The sequence below is a fragment of the Oreochromis niloticus genome, linkage group LG7 (assembly GCF_001858045.2).
Source record: "Oreochromis niloticus isolate F11D_XX linkage group LG7, O_niloticus_UMD_NMBU, whole genome shotgun sequence".
Lineage (NCBI taxonomy): Eukaryota > Metazoa > Chordata > Actinopteri > Cichliformes > Cichlidae > Oreochromis > Oreochromis niloticus.
In genome coordinates, this window is record NC_031972.2 from 15,092,227 (window position 1) to 15,114,610 (window position 22,384).

At 41.1% G+C, this 22,384-nt stretch overlaps 1 protein-coding gene across 3 annotated transcripts in view; it reads right to left on the bottom strand.

Annotated features, from left to right (window-relative positions):
- dab2ipb (DAB2 interacting protein b) overlaps positions 1 to 22,384 on the bottom strand; it is a 180,314-nt gene that overhangs the window by 149,009 nt on the left and 8,921 nt on the right. For all 3 annotated transcript variants that reach the window (XM_025908515.1, XM_025908514.1, XM_025908513.1), the window contains exons 2-3: positions 7,234 to 7,358; positions 589 to 694 (exon numbers count right to left, since the gene is read on the bottom strand). In XM_025908515.1, the coding sequence (XP_025764300.1) occupies positions 589 to 694; positions 7,234 to 7,358 (231 nt within the window). The remainder of the gene's footprint in view (positions 1 to 588; positions 695 to 7,233; positions 7,359 to 22,384) is intronic.

Sequence of the window (22,384 nt, forward strand, 5' to 3'; positions counted from 1 at the left end):
GAAAGCTGGTAGTGGCGTCTCATTTGGACCGATCGCAACACAACCACAGACTCTGACAGCTTTCAGTGACACAACTGTCTACACATGTACCTTTAAAAAAAGAATTCGACACACTATTATCACATTGTCATAAAAGCAAGAGGAAAAAGTCCAGTGTAACTGCAGCACTTGGAAAGAATTTTTCCCTATCTCTCTTAGCCGTTAACATGAGACGCCACAAGTGCAGAGAAGTGCTACAAAGCAGCAAGCTCTCCATCTAGTGGATATACAGTGGAAGAAAAGAATTTTCTAAGTCTCACCCAGGCATGTAAGCAGCTCAAGGCCCAGTTGCCTCAATTAGCTGTGTGACTCTTTATATCACAAAGAAAGCACTTCTCAAGATAAGTTGAGCACTAAAATTCAGCAGCTTTGGAGACAGAGGACTGAATCTAAATAAAAAACCTCATCAAAAGTCTCTATTCTTAACATATTAACAGAATTATCAATCACTCTACTTTAAGTAAATGCCTTTTAGAAAGCAACAGGAGTATTACTAATAAGTGCATGTGTATGAAAGCATATGTGCGCGTGTATCCTCGGGCAACTCACCGCTCTCGGTGGACAGCTGGCTGTGGAATTCTGGAAACTGTGTTTCCACCGGGACGCTGATGGTGCGACGCAGGAGATGTCCCCTGGATGACGCAGAGCGCCTCTGCTGCAAAAGCAAGAAATGCATCTAGCTGAGAATAAGAGTGATTCAAGGGGACACAGATGCAGAGCAAATGATTCAAGACAGATACAATCCTCAATAAATTCCTCAGAAAAAGTAGATAACAAAGAAGAATGGTTAAATAAATGGTAGTGTTAAAAAATAAACAAAAAAAACTAATGAATTACACAGACAGACGTCACTGAGGCTCCTTATCTGTTGTTGTGGATATTCTGGTCACCATCTTTAATGCCGTGCTAAGTCATCAGTGCACAATAGCTGTAGCAGTCCTGATAAATTAGCAGTCATTGACTAAAACAGAGCAGGCATTAGTGGCACATCAGTCAGTGTCTGATCATATCATCCGACTGCTTGCATACCAAATGTTTGGCTCCAAACGATTAGTCAGACAAAGGAAGAAAAGAATGGTTGCGGTGAGAAAAGTGGTGAGCTGGGGGAAGAAAAAGAAAACAAGAGGGACAGAAAGGGCCTGTTGTCCTCGAAGTGGAGTGATAATGGCTTATCGAACATCCTCACACCTCTCAGCTCAATGCAGCACCCTGTCTGTCTGCTTTTCTGTACCCGTGTTTCATGTCCATCTGTTTATCTCTCTTTCTCTCTCTGAGTTCCTCTCTGAGTCTCTCCCTCTCTTTGCCTCGTGGGACTTGAGTTTTAAGGACAGCTTGAACTGACAGCATCAGTGATAGTGTCTGGTGGCAATAATGACTTTGCAATATTGGCTGTAACTTGAAGCACGTTTCTCCGACACAGTCTGCAGTCTTATAAGCTACAGTACTGCAGATTCTAGAACACTGGTTTTAAGCAGCGACTTGAGTAAAATCTGTGGCTTTGTTGTGATAATCAATTATTTAAATCATCTTAATCACCCTCTCATCAAGCTATTAATTTTTCAAGCTCAGTGACAGTGTAATAATTTATCTGAAGAGTGAGCGTACTCTGCATTCGGATGCCTAAAATATTGAAAGACTAGAGATGATATTTTACATAACCTGTGCTTCCTTTGCTCTACAAAGGTCTTAACCTGAAACACACTCTCCCAATCGGGGTTTCCCCCCCAGTCAATTGAGTAAATTCATACAGGTCTTGTAGCTAATGGCTAGTAATGGCACAGAAGCATAAAAGGTCACCTGATTAAACAGGAAAATCAGTGTAAGAAATGCTAATAAGGCACTATAAGCACTGATTTGGTTACAGCGGTAACCCCCCCCCAACCCCCGCAAAACCACACTAACTTGTTGAATTTGTGTCTTGGGCTTTTTTTAAAACATTTTTTTATACCAGTATAAAAGTTCTCATTGTTATTAACAAGAACCCCTTTGATGGGCAGTACTGTGCATCTTAGAAGTATACACTCACAGCCACTTCTATAGGTTCACCTGTTTGATCACTTGGTAATGCAAATTTCTAATTGACCAGTTGCATGCATTTAGGCAGCAACTCTGTGGATTTAGGTGTGTAGACATGGTCAAGGCAGCCTGCTGAAGTTTAAACTGATGATCACAATGGGGAAGAAAAGTGACTTTGAATGTGGCATGAATGTTGGTGTCCGATGGGCTGGTCTGAGTATTTGACAAACTGCTCATCTGCTGGTATTTTCCCACACAACCATCTCTAGAGTTCATAGGGAATGGTCCAGAAAACACTAAATGTCCAGTAAGCAGCAGTTCTCTGGCTGGAAATGTTGTGTTGGTTGCAGAGGAGGATGGCAAGACTGTTTTAAGCTGATAGAATGGCAACAGTAACTCAAATAACCACTCTTTACAACAAAGGTATGCAGAAGAGCATCTCTGAATACGCTTCTGCTGCAGAAGACCACACCGGGTGCAATTTCTGTGAAATGGAGAGAAATGGAAAACATCACAGCTGTACTATTGCCGACCGTGCCCATCTCTTTATGAGCACAGTGCAATCATCGTCACCAGATTCCAATCCAGTAGAGCATCTTTGGGATGGCATGGAGCAGGAGCTCGTATTACGATTGTATTACGGTTCTGAAGACAGAAGGGAGTCCAACCCGGTGCTCGATGGTACAAGGTACAAGATGTGACTAATGACGTAGTGTAGTGTAGATTTAGTGTAATGACTGAGTGGATCACAGTGTGCTCTATAGACCGAAGGAAGGCTTCACAACAAGCTTGGATAGTATAGACTGTAGAAAGCCTTCAGATATCACACCTTTGTTTCAGTTTTATCACCTACAGTTCGCAGTGCAGCCCTCAAAAAATTTAAAACGCCTGACAAATTTAAGACTGGTATCCACTCAGCTTTGCCTCTTTTTGCCTGCCGTTTGTGTTTCTAATTTGTCATGTGTTAAGGAAGAAACAAATTGGCTTTACAAATCACAAAGGACTTGCATGGATTACGCGAGCATCGGCTGTCGTCACGCTATGTTTTTCACATCTTTCTCATAATGGTTTGCAACGCACAAATAAGGAAGAGGAACAGGCGTAAAAAGACAGGACTGATGAAAGCAGAGATTAAGTGAACCGAACAAGACAGAAAAACAGAAAACGACAAAGGATGAAACAAAAAGTCAGAAACAAAAACAATAAAGAAAAGCGAGTATTTACCAAAAGCCCTACAGCAAACATCATCACTGCAAAGAAAACAATCAAAACTTTTGTTCAAAGACTTTGAGTCTCGCTGTACTTCTACGCATTGATTACTTTTTTTCTTTTCACTTCCACATTTTGTTTCACTTTGGTAGCAAAGCTAAAGAATGAAGACAGAAAAATTATACAGCACAATTACAGCTTAAGACTTAATTTACTTTAAAAAAAAGACAAGCCCACAATTAATGGAGCTGTAAACCTTTTACTGAGGCTGAAGTCATGTTTTCTTCTAATCTTCTTATGTCACTTTTTATTTTTGAACACAGAGAATGAAGAAACTGGAGAGTTTTTTTTTCATTCCTTCAATTTCAATTGCTTCGTTTTTCCACTTGCTCACCTCTGAGCTTCAGTATCAGGGCACGCATCACTATTGTAGGCCTGACCAGCTACATACCATGCTGGACAAGGCTGGTCTGAGCTAAACGTATATGTAACCCTGTATGCCCAAAGAATATCATGCAGTGCTTCTTTTGTTTATATAAAACTTACTCCTGGAAAAAATGGTAAGTATTTCAACTGATAATATAATGAATACATTATCAAGTTAGATTTGCTGTTAGCCAAATTTACATTGCTGATGTTGATTTGCTAATGATAGTTTTTAGTAGCATAATGCTTGGCTAAAGCTAACTGAATGCAACAAAGAAAAAAACACACACAGACACAGACACACCAACAAACACACACACAAAACAGAGCAAAAGCTCACAAAAAAACACCCAAATATCACAAAACACAGGTGAAGTGTTTTTGGGGTGACAACAATGCGACAGAAGAGCTGCTAAAGTGACAAGCTAACAGTAAACGGCTAATAGCAAACATGTACCTTTCTCTCCCTGTGCAATCATTTGCAGATTTTTGTTTCTGTCACCTCCATAGTTATCGTTCCACATTATCATTTCCCCAAATACACTTTATGAGATTTTGTTTTATTCAACTTCTTTTTCTTTTTTTTTTTTTTTGCTTTTGTAGCATTCACATTTTTTCTATTTGCTGGTGTTTTCTTAAGTTGCAGCATGTTTGACCTTTCAGGGTCGCCATAGTGGCCAAAAGACAAATAGGACATCCACAACCTGAACAAACCACCATATCAATGTTGAAAAACAGAGGCCTGAAACAATGTTGATGAATGCTTTGAAAAGTAATTAATATGTGGACAGAACCTGCTTGCTGTATATTCAGACACACTATATGGGCTACATCTTCTAATTTTTGAATTCAAGTGCTCAGTCCCATTGACACAGGTGACTAAAAATCAAGCATGAGCTATGCAGTCTGCTTTTACAAACATTTGTAAAAGAACAGGTCATTCTGTTTAGGTGTGGCACTATAATAGGATACTCCGCGATCAGCTGTAAGCAGTATTATTGCAAAGTATAAATGTTTAAGAACCACAGAAACTCCATAAAGTTACAGAGTGTGGGTTAGCAAATGCTGAGGAGCATAGTGCTTTTAAGTCCCAGATGCTCTGCTGACTTAGCAGCTGCAGTTCCAATCTTCTCTGGCAATAACATCAGCATGAATCGCAGTGTGCCAGGAGCTTCATGGCCTGGGTTTCCATGACAGAGCAGCTCCTATAAGTGCAACATGTAGTCCAGTACATAGTGTGTAAGGTGTCAATAATAACAGACTGAACTGCTTTTTTTTTTCTTGCTTTCCAGTGATCTATCAACATCATTACATGCACCTGCACATAAACATCATAAAATACTCACATAAAGAGCTATCTCTACAGCAATGCATGCTAAATGAGCGTTAATTAAGCTATTCTTTTGTTGCTGTTAAGTCAAACCACTCACTTTGTGACTAAGTATAATCCTCACCTCAGAAGAAAATGTTACTAAAATATTTGCCATTACATAAATGTCCATTAAGTGTATATAATGGTTTGACCCTGAATGTATGATTCCTTGTTCACTAGAGGTGAGCTTGCTTAGCTGTCAAAGCCAGGTCATCACACCGTTATGGTTTGCTGACATGACAGAAATCCAGCCATACTAAGAGATAACCTTTTCAAGGCTGGGTCTCTAGATGGATGCATTTAAAAGCTGTTGTCCTTTTGTTGTTGAGAAACAAAAAGCACTGTGGAGGAAAGACTGCCAGTGGGTCGATTGAAATTACTCCTCCCTGCAATTATTGCTCTGTTTCAGTGTGGCATAGCCGGGTAATTGCATACAAAGAAACACTGAAGCCATGCTGTTCTTCCCAGTTTCAGTAGTCACACTGGTATATTAAAAGGTTTGGTAAATCCAATAGCCATGCCTTGTTTTTGTGCTTTTGGTCATCACTATTTTAAAAGTTAATGCAAAGGTTCCTGTAGTCCCTTCGATAGAGGATGTTGTGGGCTGCTGCTGCTGGCTGTTAGATCAAAGCATCTGTTGAAACTGAAACATGAGCTGCCTGGCAACATTATCCCTAAGACACCACTGCAGTAAAAGACAGCTCTATGAGGACAAAGGAGATGTTCTGAGCATCCTGTATATTCAAGCAATTACTTTTTCAGAAGTCCCAGTTCGAGTAATTTATTCCAGTATTTATTCATTTAAAAGGGGTCTTATATAATTTGATTTTTTGTGCCATTCATTGCAGGCTTGAATCAGCCTCAGCCTCAACTGTAATCATCAGATCATTTCATCTATAGCTGCTTTATACAGAAAGTGAGCCAAGCCCCACTGTGGCTCGATCTGGTACTGCAAAACACACACACACACAAACCAAAACCTCAACTGTTTTCTGGCTTTACAAAGCAAATCCATGCATTGTAAGGTCAGTCTGATCATAATAAATGATTGAAAACATGTTACTCTGTGTAAATAATCATCTACTTTGAGCAAACAATTCGACAGTAGTGTTTTTTACCATTAATATTAAACTGGCTACGAAGATCGGTAGTATCACAGGCCTTGAATATTACAATACTATCTCTGCCAAGGAGGTTATGTTTTAGGTAGCATTTGTGTGCGTGTCATTCTCTCTGTCTGTAAACATGATAGCTTAAAACATTTTGAGTGAATTCTGATAAAACTTTGTAGGAGTGGAAAGTGGGGAAGCTATGATTCTTACAAGTGTGGTGTTTATTGTGAACATATAGAAAGTACTCTAAAACTTTAAAACATCATGTATCATTTGACCTCTGACCTCTCCTTCATGGTCAACAAGGACAACATCAGTGTCTGTCCTCACATGTGCGCTTTTGGAAGAATGGTCAAAAATTCCCATAAACACTCCTAAACCTTGTGGAAAGCCTTCCCAGAAGAGTTGAAGCTGTTAAAGCTGCAAAGGGTGGGCTGACATCATGTTAAACCCTGTGGATTAAAGATGTGATGTCACTCAAGTTCCTATGTGTGTGAAGGTAGACGAGTGGATACTTTTGGCAGTATAGTGTATACTGTCCAATCCCTGCTATATCTAGGGATGTATGCATTGAATGTGATGAAGACACCAAAGCAGCTTAAAAACCATTAAATGTGCTTTGTTGTAGGTATGTTGACACTTTGAATATAGGCTTACAAACAGTTGCTTCACAAGGACAGGTTATTGCTGAGTGGACAGTGCAATTTAGATTAGCGTGTTGACTCCTGATCTCTGCTGAACCGGACCTGTAATCTTACTGAGACTTGCATAATCCGGCGTGACACTAATAAAAACAATGGAGGCAAAGAGCCAGCTCACCCAGCTACTTACAGACCCTGCACGAAGATGAATTTAAATGTGATACTTCAGGTTTCACTTAGAATGTTTGGTTTGCCCAAACATTCTAAAAAAAACTTGCAAATTTGGAGATGCAATAAATCTATTTGGAGAAAAATTAATGTAAGAAAATTAATTTGTAGAGAGGGGGAAAAGGAAGAAGAACAATAGCGACACAGAAAGATGACAGACAAGAGACTGGACTGTAAAGTCTGCTCTCACCACCTCCTCTTCATTCAGAAGCAGCATCTGACAGTCAGCAACCACACAGTACTTTGGGTTCCACACACTTCGCTCTTCATAGGAATGACCACGTGCCATCCGGTGTCTCAGCGGACACCGCGTATCTGAAGAGGGAAAGAAGAGACAAAGCACAGCAACAAAGAAAGATATCAATTATAAAGGCGGAGAAGCGGCATTGTGTATTTAGTATTTGTGCGCTTGATAATAGAGTAGAATAAGATATCATAATTATATTCTTTAAAAAGTGATGAATTAAACTGAAAAGAGGAGGATTCAGATTTAATGGGCTCCACATCTCTGGGAGAAGAACTTGTCCAAATAACTGTTTTGCTGAGCAAACGTCCAAACTCTCCTTAATCACGATTGCCACCAGAGAGGTAATGACTACCGCACGCTCTCCACTTTTTTTTTTCTCACTTCAATCATTCTGTGGATGTCAGGTGAAGAAAGAACCCATTTAAAAAGAAACTGAGACACGCGTAAATTGGATTCTCTAGCATCTGACATAAATCTCAGAAAGGCACTGCATATGTAATTCATCAAGCCCCACACGCCGTATCACCGTTACACCACGTCAGTCAACACTGAGCACATTCAAAGACTTTTATTCCACTTCACTTGAGTGATTAAAATGTTAAAAAAACCAAAAAAACACTGAAGCTTCTCAGCTGTACTCCCTGCACACTGCATGGCTAACATCCACCACAACATTTCACTGATAGTCACAATCACCTGCTGTGTTGTGTGAATGTCAGCCAAAGGCAAGTGAATGCAGCATATGGGTCAGGGTGTGCTACTCCGATGTTACTGTACATTCCCACGCTTTGGCCAAACCGGTTAACTACATGCAGGGGTGCTGTGTAATAAATGTTGATGCATCACTCAACACACTGTGTCCTCTTCCTTTAGTCACGCAATTATAATTGTATAAATAAATAAATAAATATATAATTATCAGGAATATTGTTAATACTTGGATGAAAATTCTTTCCAGTGAATAACCATGGACATCACCAAATGCTGTGTTTTCTCTCAACAATCTTGAAATACTGCTTGTTTGTGGATCACTCTGCCTTCAGTTTTGTCTTCACACTGAAAAAAAGGCCATGTTGGATTTACTTAATTCAATAGTGGACATTGGTTGCACACAACTGTTTTGCTTTGGCAGAAACTTAAACAGCTGAGATAAATCAACACAACTTATTCATGTTCGATAAACCTGTGCATTTTGTGTTGATAAAACGTGATTGAGACATGTTTAGATGAAGTAAGTTGAGCTCTTGGAATATTTTAATCCTTCACAATTTTGTCATTTTATTTCAACACTATTCAATAACTTTTAGCCCAGTACTACTTGGTCATTTAAATACTACATGTTGTCTTCATATTACATAATGTTCAACAAAGTCTGGTTAACATAAAAACTGAATGGATCTACAACAACTACCACCCTCCTCTCTTTATTCTGGTTGCAGCGGGAGTACCCAGAAGTGATAGGGTAAGAGGCAGGGTACACCCTGGACAGCTCACCAGTCTATCACATAGCGACAAACAACCATTTGAACTCACATTCAAGGGTAATTTAGAATCACCAATTAACCAAACTCTAATGACTGCATGGCTTTTAACTGTGGGAGGAAACCAGAACACCCAGAGAGAAACCACTGTAAACTAGCCAAACTCTGGATTTGAACCCTGGACTTTCTTGCTGTGAGGCAACAGCACTAACCCCCATGCCACCAATCCAGGCGTAGCAAAAGTGGGAAAGCCTTGATTTCAAGGCTTGATGCAGAATTTTCTGTACATTTTTGTCCTTGACAGGTTAAACCACAATAAATAGCAATAGCATACACGTGATGTGTGTAGCTGTCTGCCTCTTATAACTCCAGCGATTTTCCTGCCGTTTGAAATCTCATGTGATCTTGTGAATTTCGTGAGTCCAGCAACTAACCACTAGATTGTATCATGTCATCTCAACAAGAACAAATTAAGTTGTTGAATTTCATACAGATCCTACATGATTTAATTACGTTAAAGAAACATGAAATTTTTGTGTTCAAATTACAAGGTAGACTTTTTTAATGTAACCACCACCCAATTTACTTTATTCGGTATACCAAAAAAAGTAGAGGCGGCTGCTCGGCTTGAGATGGATGCCTCCCTCAAACCATGATCCAAAGCGCGCGAGACTGAAATCCTGTGCGTTGTCGCGAGATTTAACATTGCTATATTATTGACTTACTTCACTCGAACATGATATGAACAATTTAATATACCCTCTCTGCATATCATGTAGTTTCTACACTATAGTTACACTTAACTTTAAAGCATGAGGCAATTGTGTTAAATACACGCAAGATGCTTACATAAATCCAAGAGATGGCCAATCCCTTTTTTCAGTGCAGTAACTGAAAAGTATAATCTATTGAGCTGAGTTGAGGTGTCTTGCATGGCCATTGAAGAATATCCCATTTATTTGGCTGGAGAAACTCTGCAAAACAATCTCTCTAGTGTTTGTTTTGCAGTATGCTCTGGGTCATTATCCGTTTGCACTGTGAAGCACCTTTCAATCAGTTTCACGGTATTTGGTTGAATCTCAGCAGAGAGTGTAGCTCTGTACATTTTAGAATTCATCCTGCTTCTTCTAGCAGCAGTCAAGTCATCAATAAACACTGGTGACCCAGTTCCACTGGCAGCCATACATGTCCATAACAAAACATTCCCTTCTTCATGTTTAATGCTCTTTTAGTTCGCAACACTTTTCTCTTCCCATCATTCTGGTGTCACTTAATCTTGAATGGTTTGTATTAATCTTGAATAATCTTAAAATCATTTGTACAACAGTTTGTTTTTTTTTCCAGACCTGGACAGGCTCTTTTGGTTGTTTCCAAGCAAAGCCTAATCTGGCCTTCCTGTTCTTGAGTGTAACCAGTGGTTTGCACCTAGTTGTAAACCCTCTGCATTTTCATTCATGAACACACCGATCTCCTCTCACGTTAGTTAGACGGGTTTTTCTTGACCAAGAAAAGAATCTTGATCATGTAGTTGTCTTGCCAGTGTATTCCTTTCTTTTTACGAACGTACTACTTTGTTGATTTAGCCACATCTGATGCTTTTGCTATGTCTCAGGTTTATTTGCCACCTTTCAGCCGAATGAAAGCCTAGTTTACTCACATCAACAGATCTTTGAACCTTGTTTTCTCTGCTTAATCTCCTCATGAGGCTGTAAAACTGCTTGGGGAACTATGTATAAAAATGTCTCTAATTCCCAAACAGTGAATGCAATATTTGTATTAAACCCCTTGAAGGTCTTCTTACCCTTCCTAATAAAAGTGCATAATCCTAGCTACAGTGGTGGCAGTAGTACTGATATATTTTCGTTAGTTTTAGTTTGTTTTCTCTAGAAAAAACAGCTCAATTGTGAGCTGTTGACTATATGCTGAACCTTTCTGACAGTAAAACTGCTGTTTTTGCTGTTGCTAGCCTCTGTTAGCTGTTGTTAGCCTCTGTTAGTTGCTTTTTGCTGTGAAACTGTCCTGGAAGTGGACGTAACTTTGTTGATCTCTGATGCTTAGTGAATAATCGCGAGACAGAAGCGTCACATGTCTAGTACTGACAATAAGTCGTTCTAACAATAAGGAATAAATAAACATGTATGCATGTTTTTGTGCGTTAGAGCCCTGATTTCAGTTCAGGAGATGAGGCTTGAGATGAAGAGGATTTTATTAAGATGCCGGTGGCTTGTCTCTTTTCATCTTGTTTTTGCTTCTTTGGTGAAGGGGACCCCATTTCTGAAGATACAACGTAGGTATCATGATTCATATAAATTATAGAAATGTCGGCAGAAACGAATTAAAATATCCCTCAACGGCAGTCAAATTCAAGTTATCTTCTCCTCCGCCTTCATGTTTTGGTGGCCTGCCTGCACCTTTAATTCAAAATTCACTGTGGTGGTGTACAGAGGCAATAATAAAGTCATACAAATACTTATGGACCTAACTATATAACATGCAGTATCTATACAGGCAAAATTGATTTAAAAAGTAATTACAAAGACATCTAAGTCTTAGTTTACTTAAAAGAAAAAGACAGAGCTCTGTCTTGTTTCTTTTACACAAAAAATGTTTATGCTTGCAGGTAGCATCCTTGAAACTGGAGGTTATCATTGTTGCTCTTTGAAATGTAAAACTGAGAGAGTGCTGTCAAATACTCTACAGTCATGCTGAGTTACGAGAATATTCAATGCACTGCGATGCACTGACAAGTTTTTAGCATTTCATTTTTTAATAATCTCAGTTGCAATATTGTGTAATTAGAGCTTGTGTACACTGCCTACTGGTTTATGGTTGTGTCTCTCATATCCCAGATAGCCTCATAAGTATGCAATTAGAGAGTAAGTCCCGAGTGCACAAACAAATTAATGCGCAAACATACACAGAGATACACTTTCAGCATATGGCAACTGTGTGATCAGCTTACAGTCACGAAGTGGACAGGCGAGGTCAAAGATAGTTTTCCATTAGCCAGAGCTTCTTAAGAGACAGGTTTCTAATCCCCCTGCTGATTAAATTATGCAATTTGAAATCAGCTGCATAAGCTTTAGCGTTATGATACAGAAACAGATAGAAAGGGAGAGACGATCAAAGTGAAGGAAGTCTTCTGAGTGATAGGACATTGCTAAGTCTGTCTACCTTCATTTCCTTCAACTGAGCAATGAGGGTAAGGCAGAGCTCGTGTGAAGCGGAAGTGCTCCAAGTGTTTAAGACTAACAGTTTAAATCTCCTAAACACTGCTTTTCAGTATGTAACCCAACAGAAAATAAGGACAGAAATAAAAGGCCCACACATCCTTTTCAAAGCTATAAAAGTGCACCACATTTCTAAAAAAGATCTTCAAGACAACCTACTGACTTTGTGTATACAGACAGATCCAAGGCCAACTCACTGATATAAATATAGATTTAATTTTTTTTTATGGCCCGCCTGATTTTTTCCAGGCTTATGACGGGTACATATTCTGCTGTCAGTCAATACAGCACTGCTTCCTCAGGTAAAAGCCTCAGCTGACATGCACATACTGCATTTTCCTCAGAGGAGTATACTGTAGTACATAAGCACAAGTGCAAAACGAGGTGCACCCACACTCAATATATATTTTGTAAAAAATAAAAGAACAGTAATTAACCGTCTCTTCAGTGTGTCTGCCATCCAACAGGCTGACTCCTTTCCTTCCTGAAGTGCAGCCGGCGACCGTAGAGTCCTTGCTCTATTCTGGGGCCTCAGGGAACTCATGAACCTGTTCTTCACCTGCTGGGGTTAGAGTGACCCTCTCACTTGCAGAAAAAGGCTTCTGTCACCAGCAGCAGTTCGTAACAGTGAAAGTCAAAATCTGTCCAACAGTGGGACAAGAGACAGTGGTGTCTGTGGATAGGAAACACCAACTGGGTAGTATTTTTAAAAATTCATGCTTCGGAAACACAAAACACAGCCCAAATTAAAATAAATGATACACAAACACAAAAAACACTATAGCCAGAAGATGTCCACTGCATGAGGACATAATAATATAAGAACCATACAATACGAACCAGATAAATTGTCTTTTCAGTAGACTGGCAAGGCATTCCCCCAAATGTGAAAATGAGTCAGGTTACTCAAGAAAAATGGCAGCATAAGCTCTGGTCCAGTGAGTGTGAATCTAACATGTGTCAAAGCCAAAACTGGGCCAAAACTGTCCTTTTGTACATTTTAATCATATACTAAACTTCAGTGGCTCCATAGTGTAGAACTTTAACCACTCACCTATTAAATTCAACGCTCCCCGGTTCAGTCCCAGAAGGGCGCACAAATTCCTTTGGGGTTGTTTCAGGAAGGGCATCTGGTGTTAAAATCTGCCAACTCAAACATGTGGCTGTAACTGCTGTGGTGATCCCTTTTGGAAAAAGGCAGCAGCCGAAAGTAGCTCAGTCACAAACTGAACAGATGGCCGCACCTCAGAAGTACCAGCTCGTTAACACAGACCGACACAATACAGGAAAACAGACGATTTTAAGATAAAAAAGCAAGCCGGGACTTTTTTCCCTCTTTTTCCTGAGTGTAAAGTGAAACCCGTGAATCCATTTTCCACAAGATGATCTCAAATTCTTTGTGTTGTCATTTTGAATCCTAACACCAGCAGAGATATGGAGCCTTGTGCGGCGTGCGGAGGCTTTATGTGAGCTGCTCAACTAAAAAGAGGCCAAAAGTTGTCTCTGTGCCAAACCTCAAAGTGATGGAGCTGTAATGACAAGTTTCATTATAGTAGAGGAAAAAGATGAGTCTGGCAGGCCGTTCAGAGACGGGGAAATGCAGATTCGGTGTTTGTGGGTTTTTATGTCCAGCCAGGTTCTAGAGAGGGCCAGGCTGCATGGTAGAGGTGGGTGGATTGATCCAAATGATCCATAACATCGAGACCAATGCTGGTATTTGTATCAGAGTAATACAAGCAGGATAGGACCTTTTTGTGTTGACTGTAGCATCTATTTTTATAGTCGCTAGTACCTTTAAACAACAGAAGTTGAGTCAAAGTGCTTTAGAGACAGGCACATTTACATTACATTGGTTCAAAAAGCCCAGTTTCAAGATACATGAAAAGCTGATAAATGTGTAAATCATGACACACCGCTCTCCACTACATAAGCTGACTTTATAGGTTAAAAGTACTAGCGATACAGGCCCTGTATGTGCTTGGTATTGGATCTAATCAAAAATGTGCAGTATGGGACAGCACTACTGCATGGTACTGGTTACTCAATGCCTCACACTACCTACCTGAATCTGAGATATCAGGTTTTTGGGAGCTGGCTTTCACATGTGCTACAGCAACTTGTTTATTTTTGGTGACTTGTTGAGGGCCATGTGAACCAAACTGTATATGAGAAGATTATCCGCAACATGCAATAACATAACTGAGAACATTTTACTTTTTCTATCAAATTAACCCCCAGTGTGACCCTCAGTGTGATCATCCTTTCTCAGTGTTACTTTAATGAAATTGAATTCAACACAGTTGCAGCTCTGAAAGAAAACAATTTGTTTGTCGAAAACACCTGGTGAATGCCACAAGAATGAGTGTCTGCAGGCAACAGTGAAGCACTTCCTGGCAGATTTGGAACCGTATTTCTCCAAAAGGAGTTGGAGACGTGGTTTGGTTCTGAGAATGATTACTTTAGATTGTTACCCATCACAACACAACCAGGAAGGAATCCAATTTATTCAAAAAATCATTCTGCTGCATGATAACAATCCCACACTAATAAGCACAAGCATCCCTGTAACAGATGGTATGGTTCACACAAAACACTGATAACAACATCACTGAATCATTCTGGGAATACATGAAGAGACTGAAGGAACTGTGACAATGCAAAACACAGATACAACCTGGCAGAATGATCTTATCTCTTTTGTGGGAAAGCAGATACTTGTTTTTTTTTTCTTCAAAAACCATATTAACCACAAGTTAGAGTACAAGCTCCCAATACACATACACTGTTACATGTAAAAGAAAACTAGCAAAGTCTAAGTATCAGCAACCAATACATTACTTGCTGACAATTAACCAGTAACCACATACTTATCAAACTTTACCAGTATCAGAAAAAAGAAAAATCTTATGGCACACCCCAGGGAAAGTTAGCAAGTTTTTGAGTATAAATAACATACTATAGAATTTGATCATTTGCATGCATAAATAACTTTGTGTACACTATGTAATAATAGACAAAGTTAGAAGAGTGAGTACTGCTATCTCCTGGTAAAAAATCTGGGTAGTGGAGAATATATGGATCTACATATGGAGTTTTAGTCAAGCAGCACTCAAAGAAACAACAGCCACCCAACACGAAAACGATATCTCACCAGAGAAGGAAAAACAAATGCAGGAGACTAGATCCTGTGCCACAGGGCAACTTCAAGCTGGTGTTCCAGCATTATTATGACCAGAGACCTAGTACCATCTCCAAATTGAAGGCCAAGTCAGAGACAGGCCTTGAAGTGGGCGTCCTACAGCACCACAGGAAGACTATTTCCTCACCCTGTCAGCACTTGTAGGCAGTCTTTTACAGATTTCTACAGACACATTTCAGTTGGAAATCAAGGAACTAGAGTGTGTAGGATGAATGTAGAGGGATCTAATTCAAGGTGTCTCGAGTTCAGCATAAATTTCTGCAGTCTGACATGCTGCATGTTGTTGGTGGCTGGTCCACTGTGTTATATCAAATGTGATGTCAACACAGGAGTTTTCAGAGCACTTCATGCTTCCATTTGCTCACAAGTTTTATGGAGATGCTGACTTCCTTTTTCAACAGGACTTAGCACCTACCCACAGTGCCAAAAGCTTTGCCAAATGATTTACAGATCATTCTGTTACCCTGCTTGACAGGCCAGCCAACTCACCTGACTGGAACCCCAATGAGAAACAGTGAGATATTGTCAGGAGGAAAATGGGAAACACCTGACCCAAAAAACAGACAAGCTGGAGGCCACTATCAAAGCAACCTGGGCTTTAATATCACCTCAGCAGTGACACGATCCAATCACTTCAATTTATATTAAATGACCTAACAACAAGTACAGAATGTGTAAATGAACATATGTTTCAAAAGTTGGACATTTCTGTATTGTATTAGTGTTTTAATTGATTGTTAGGACTATTAATAACTTGTGATACTTGATTTCATAGTCTCATCAGCTATACATCATAACAATTGAAAATAAAACATACAAGTTTGAAATGTTTCACTTTACATGCAGTGAATCCAGATTATGTGAACTTTATGTTTCTTAATTAAATTATTAAAGATAAACAATCTTTTCTCGCTGTTTTACTTTTTTTGAGATGATAGATATAAAAATTTAACCATCCATTTTATGTTATTTACACTTTGCACCTCACATCATTTACATAACATTTCCATCAATATAAAACACCTACGACATTATAGTGAACCATTAGGTCTAAATAAGTCACTTGATTACACACACAGCATTGGTTCCCCTTGTGCTGTGTCCGTCCTGAAGCCACAAAGTGCTTTTCTGAATAAGAAGTGGCACATCCACACTGGTTCTTTGTGAAGTGTTACCTTCCATTGTGCCACAGTTATGTAATAAAGCATGTTTTTCAAATGAACAGGAGCATCGAGAGACAGTAGGTCACATATTCATTGGGCTTGTGTGCATTGATATTTGTATGTTCATGAAAGTGCAGTGTCACAGATGAGTGTGTTTCACTCTGGGTGTGAAAGATAAGGAGTGCTCCAGTCGGATAGCAGATATATGCTTAAATCTAACCCAGATGACACATGCTTGGCCACATTGGATTTGCATATATTTATGGCCATGCTGTGTTGCTCCCTCATGTATTTTACATATTACTGGCTGACTGAGTAGATCAATAATGGCACAAGATTAGCATTTATTACCCCTGCATCAATAGCGGCGCTTAGCAATCCGATAAAAACTACTCGTTGCTACAGAGGCCTTCCACCATGGTGTATTGGCAGAAAAAATATAAAATGGTTTTAAATCAATAATTTCAGTTTAAAATGTTCTTCTGTGAACAGTGTAGTGAGTGATGGCCGAAACTGAGAGATTGGAAGCAACAACAGGTGTTTAGGCTGAGTGGTGGAAATGTCATGCCAACTCTGGCTGGAACCTAATCTGACGAAACTTTACAGCGAGGTCTTAAATTTAACTTCCTTTTTTGTGGATGTTCTCCGTTTTGTTTGAGGTTACTATTGAATTGCCATGCGAGTCACTGCACCTACAACTCCTACATGTTATGGATTTTTAACCTGCCAGCTCATCCAAATAAAACTCTTACAAGAGTCTTACAAGGTTTGGAAAATATCCAGTTCCAGACGTATAAATAAGACCCAACTTTTAGCTTGCTTCATTTGTTTATGTTTCACAGCGTTGCTATAGTGTATCAAGACCCACATATCTTCTTTATATGATCGTGTCTGTAGACTGCTCAAAATGTTTTTAGGACTTCCTCCTAATCCGTAATGGCAGTCAGGGCGCCGTTGCCCATGTTGTAGAGGTCTGTGCGTGACTCCATGGATATGCTTCCCTAGACTATCAAGCTCACCACCAACTGGTCATGCTGAATGATGTCACAGGCAGCATAGTGCTCTCCATGGCTTCTGCAGAAACATCTGTCACATGTGCTCAGGGGGAACCTGTGAAGAGCAAAGGGTGCCAGTGGTGGAGCCTGCCAATTCTGGCATTCAATGACAAATACCAATCAGAATTTACAGTTCTGAGGAGTGGCACCAGTGGATGCCAGGGCCTCGGGCCACCTCCATGAAGTCTGTTTCTGATTGTTTGGTCAGAGATATTCACACGTTTCCTGCTGGAGGTTCACACTGCAGGCGAAAGCGCATCAAATCCGACTTTTTTGACCCTATGCGACCCATATCCGATCATGGTATGACAGCTTGAAGAGCACAAATCCGATATTTTCAAATCCGACCCAGGTCACTTTTGTATGTGGTACTGAATCCGATACATGTCTGACGTTTTAGAACGCGACTGCTGTTTGAATCGTCATGTTGCATTAAATCCATCTTTTACGTCACTGACACAAGACAGACACCAATTATCAGCGCCAGAGAAGACAAACGAGAAAGCACGGGCTCTCTTTTTTCTCAGTGTCCTTCTCTCTTTAATTAATTTGTCAAAATTCTGTCGGTTACGACTGTGCAGAAATTGATAGACTGCTGCAACAACACCTACTAGCTGTGTAGCGGCCATTTTTACTCCCGTAAACAGAGCGCGTTGCGTGTGACGTCTTCTTTTGCGCATGCGGGCCGCTTTGAGAGCCCTGAACTGTTCACACTAGAGCACGTTTGCTGTCACATTTTATTTGTACTGTGAACAACCAGACAAAAAAAATCAGATTTGATCAAAAAATCGGAATTGAGCATTAAGACCTGCAGTGTGAACGTAGCCTTAGTTCCTCCAATCAGATATCGGTCTTGCTGATCGGTTAAGGACTTTCTACAGCCGTGTCCTGCTCTCCTAGAGTATCTGCCTCTCCTGGAATTTCTTCCTCCTCCTACTTTTGAGACTGTGCTAGGACACACAGCAAACATTCTGGTAATGGCACACATTAATGTTCCAAACTTAGCAGGGAAAAAAGTCAGTGGTCTCTAGGGGTTGTCTCATTGTTGCCCCTCTACTGAATCTTTTGTTAGTTCCATTAACACCAAAGCAGCTGAAACTGATTAATAACCCCCTCTGCTATTTAACTGACCAGATCAATATCCCAGAACTTTAAAGACTTGATGCTATACCCTGATGAAACAGTGTTCCTTTATTTTTTTTCCTTTGTTAGTTCGGCTGTGTTGCATTCAGGTGCATCTGTTTCAGGACCTTGCTTTTGCATGTCCTGATTAATTGGAATGTGGTATAGTTTCAGATACCAAAAACTGGGAGTGCAGCCTTGATTTATATAACAGATTCTGCATATCCCACTACACACAAAGCTGGCATAATGTTTAAAGTTTCAAAGATGGAAACTGACTTGGGAATGGGATATTACAAGGTAATACGCATTCATCATAAACCACTGAAGAAGCACTTAAAAAGAGATGCATCCTTTTGAGTAGTAAGCAATAAATCCTGCCTGTCTACATGCTGCTGGCTACACAAGTACCTTTGCCCTAATGCAGCAGTAAGAGAGATTTAGAGCTGCTGGATTGGCTCCACTTGTGATCGAAAGCTTCATCTTCTTTTCTGCTCATACAAAGCTACATAGCAAAGGCCACAAGTTAAGGCCACATGCAGAGACGGTGATTGAACCTCCTCTCAGAGCTTTTCAGAAATGCCATGCAAGCATATAAATGTCACGGGCCTGCCTGTGACTTAAAGCTGTGCACCGCCACCAATCACAACTTAAAAAGAAGTGACAGACATGATGAAAGCACACAAATAAATAACTTTTTAGTCTTATTCCCACATGGCTTGGAGAATTCTACAGGCAACATTTGTAGCTGTGTCACGATACTCTTGACAACTCCTCATTTTTGCTGTCAACAGACTCAAAGATGAAGCCACACTAAAGGCACTTAAGCAATATGAAGCTACTACTGGCATGAGGCTAGAATTGCTGTGTAAACCACATGGTGTTGGTGCAAAGCTCACGAAAAGAAGTGAAGTATGTGCAGATCTTTTTTTCCACATGGTATACATTAGGCTTGAGCAATTTTGTGACTATGGGGCATCAGTTAAAATGTAATGTACAGTTCTGACAAGTGACAAAACAATCACAAATCTTCTACGTGTGACAGCGTTCAAGCTTCTTTGAAGAACGGTCACCACGCTTGGCAAAAACAGACAGATACAACCCTAGTTACTGAAAGCAGCCATCAGAAAATTGGTACAGTATGATCATTTTAAAAAATGGACATCGTCAGCAACAATAGTTATGTAAGCTGTGATGTTTAAACAATGCTCAGTTGGTACTGAGGGCAGTTAAGTGTGCCAAGAAGTCTCCCTCACACCATTGCACCACCTTAACCAGCTTGAACCACTAATACAAGGCATTCAAATGTCACAGCAGACATTGGTGAGTTGTAGCTTCAGTTATTCATAGCGAACAGCAGTGGCAACACAGTTACTGTTGCCTTCCTATCACCCTGAAGCAGTCTGGCCATTTTGCTTTGACCTCTAGCATCAGAAAGATATTTTAACCTGGAGAACTGCCGCTAGTTAGATATTTTCTCTTTTTCCCCCTGTAAACCGTGGTAAAGAGCAGTTGAAGAGGTGTCACAACATGGCTGGTGAGTGCACAAAACAATATAGCAGCCAGCACTGTTGCTTCTAGATGCTTTTTAGATTCAAACTCTTCATCACAAATCTTCATATAGGAGTGTAGAAGAAGGGTTGCTCTTTTTTAACCTGGCTAGTTGGTAGCATGGTAACTTGTTGTCTACACATAACCTGAAGCTTCGGTTTGAAAGATAAAGCATCACAATCACACAAAAACCTTTCCATGACAGTGTCTTTGAAGCATGAATGTCAATGAAAGAGTTGGTGCAGTTAAAAAAGTAATGGAAGTCTGGAGGTCTGTATTTTTTTTTAATACTTTCGGAATTTCAAAAACAAAGAGAAGATGGATTAATATTAAGAGATATTTGTATTTATTAATTAATTTAACCTTGATTTGTTAAAAAAAAAAAACTTCATTATGGGCTAACATCAGAACTAAATGCTCTTCTTGAGTGTCATGCTTTTCACTGGTACAATTGAATGTTTTAGAGCTCTGGTGTGCAACCGTGACATTATTATGATTGCATAATTATGTGCTTCAAAGTAATGACATTAACTCGTGAATTTACCAGAATAACAATATTCCGTGGTTGAACTTTGTAGCTGTTTTTGCTGTAATATATTTTAACATCTCAGCTCTCCAATTCTCCTCCAGGTGGCACTGGATCAGTCCATTTTGTGCAGAAGGGAGGTGTTGCAAGCCTCCTTCTCTGTAAGCACACAGAAAGCTTTGTTCAATTTAATTCAGTCAATTCAATATGATTTATATAGCACAAAATCACAGCAACAGTTTCCTCAAGGTGCTGTGTATTGTAAGGTAAAGACACTACTGTGGTGGACCACTGGAGGGCTCCACTCACACCCAGTTCTCAGGAAGTGTTGTTGTTATGTTTTGGAGGGAAAAGTGTTCAGTTCTGTGGTGATGAGTAATAAACGAGGAGTGTTAATCGAGAGCTCTCGTGTCGTCTGTGTTTACCTCCACATTGGTGACCCCTGACTCGAACATGCTGCAGTCCGATGGTGGCACCGACTCCGCTCTGGATGCCTCAGCAGCCGCCAGCCCTCTGCCTCCGGCTGCAGCTGCGTTTGCTGTGCCGCTCGAGCTGCCGGACTTGTGGCTTCACGATCCCCCGTCGTGGTTCGTGCACGTGGAGGCTCAGTTCGCCCTTCGTGGCATCTCGGCTGACGACACAAAATATCACCAGGTGGTGGCCTCTCTCGACCCGCTAGCCACCCGTTGTGCGTTGACTCTCCTCCGGGACCCACCCGCCCGAGGGAAGTACGCCGCCCTTAAGGAGCTGCTTCTTCGGCGCTATGCCCTCTCCGACGCAGAGCGAGCCGAGAAGCTCCTCTCCCTCTCAGGCCTGGGTGGCAGTACGGCTCTCGAACTGATGGAGCGCATGCTGTCCTTTCTCGGTCCGGACGACGGGGGATTCCTGTTCGCCCACATCTTCCTCCGACAGCTGCCGGCGGCCGTGAGAGCCGGCCTCGCCAATTCTCCGCTTCTGGGCACGAAGGATTATCGCTCCCTGGCTGAGGACGCGGATCGTATTCTCTTGGCTACCTGCGCTTTCCACGATCACGACCTAGTTCCAGCCTCGCCGGCGGCGCCTTCTACTTCCCCGCTGACCTGCCCCGACGTGTCCACTCCTTCGCTGGCGGCAAATTTTCGTTTTTTTCTCGAGGGTCGGAGTTTCACCGCGTACGTCGATCATAAACCCTTGACATTCGTGATGTCCAAGGTCTCTGACCCGTGGAGCGGGCGCCAGCAGCGCCAGCTGGCAGCCATTTCCGAGTTCACAACTGACATTCAGCACGTGGCTGGTAAGTCCAACTGCGTGGCTGACTGTCTATCCCGCGCGCTGGTTTCTCCCGTTTATGTTGGCATAGACTTTGATGCTATGGCCGCTGACCAGCGGGCGGACCTGGACGTCCTTGCCCTTCGGTCTGAGCAAACGGGCCTTGTACTGGAGGACAGACCCGTGTGGAACGGCGGGCCTAGCCTGCTTTGTGACGTTTCCACCGGCCGACCACGCCCTGTAGTTCCACTTTCATGGCGTCGTCGCGTTTTCGACTCCGTACACGCCCTCTCTCATCCGGGCGTCCGGGCCTCGGTCAAGCTGGTCAGCTCTAGGTTCGTTTGGCTGGGCCTTCGTAAATCGGTGAAAGACTGGGCAGCAGCGTGCATCCCATGCCAACGCGCTAAGATCCATAGGCACACATAGGCGCCCCTCGAATCCTTCCGCGTTCCAGGGAGGCATTTTGATCATGTACATGTGGATCTGGTTGGTCCCCTGCCGCAGTCACAAGGTTTCATG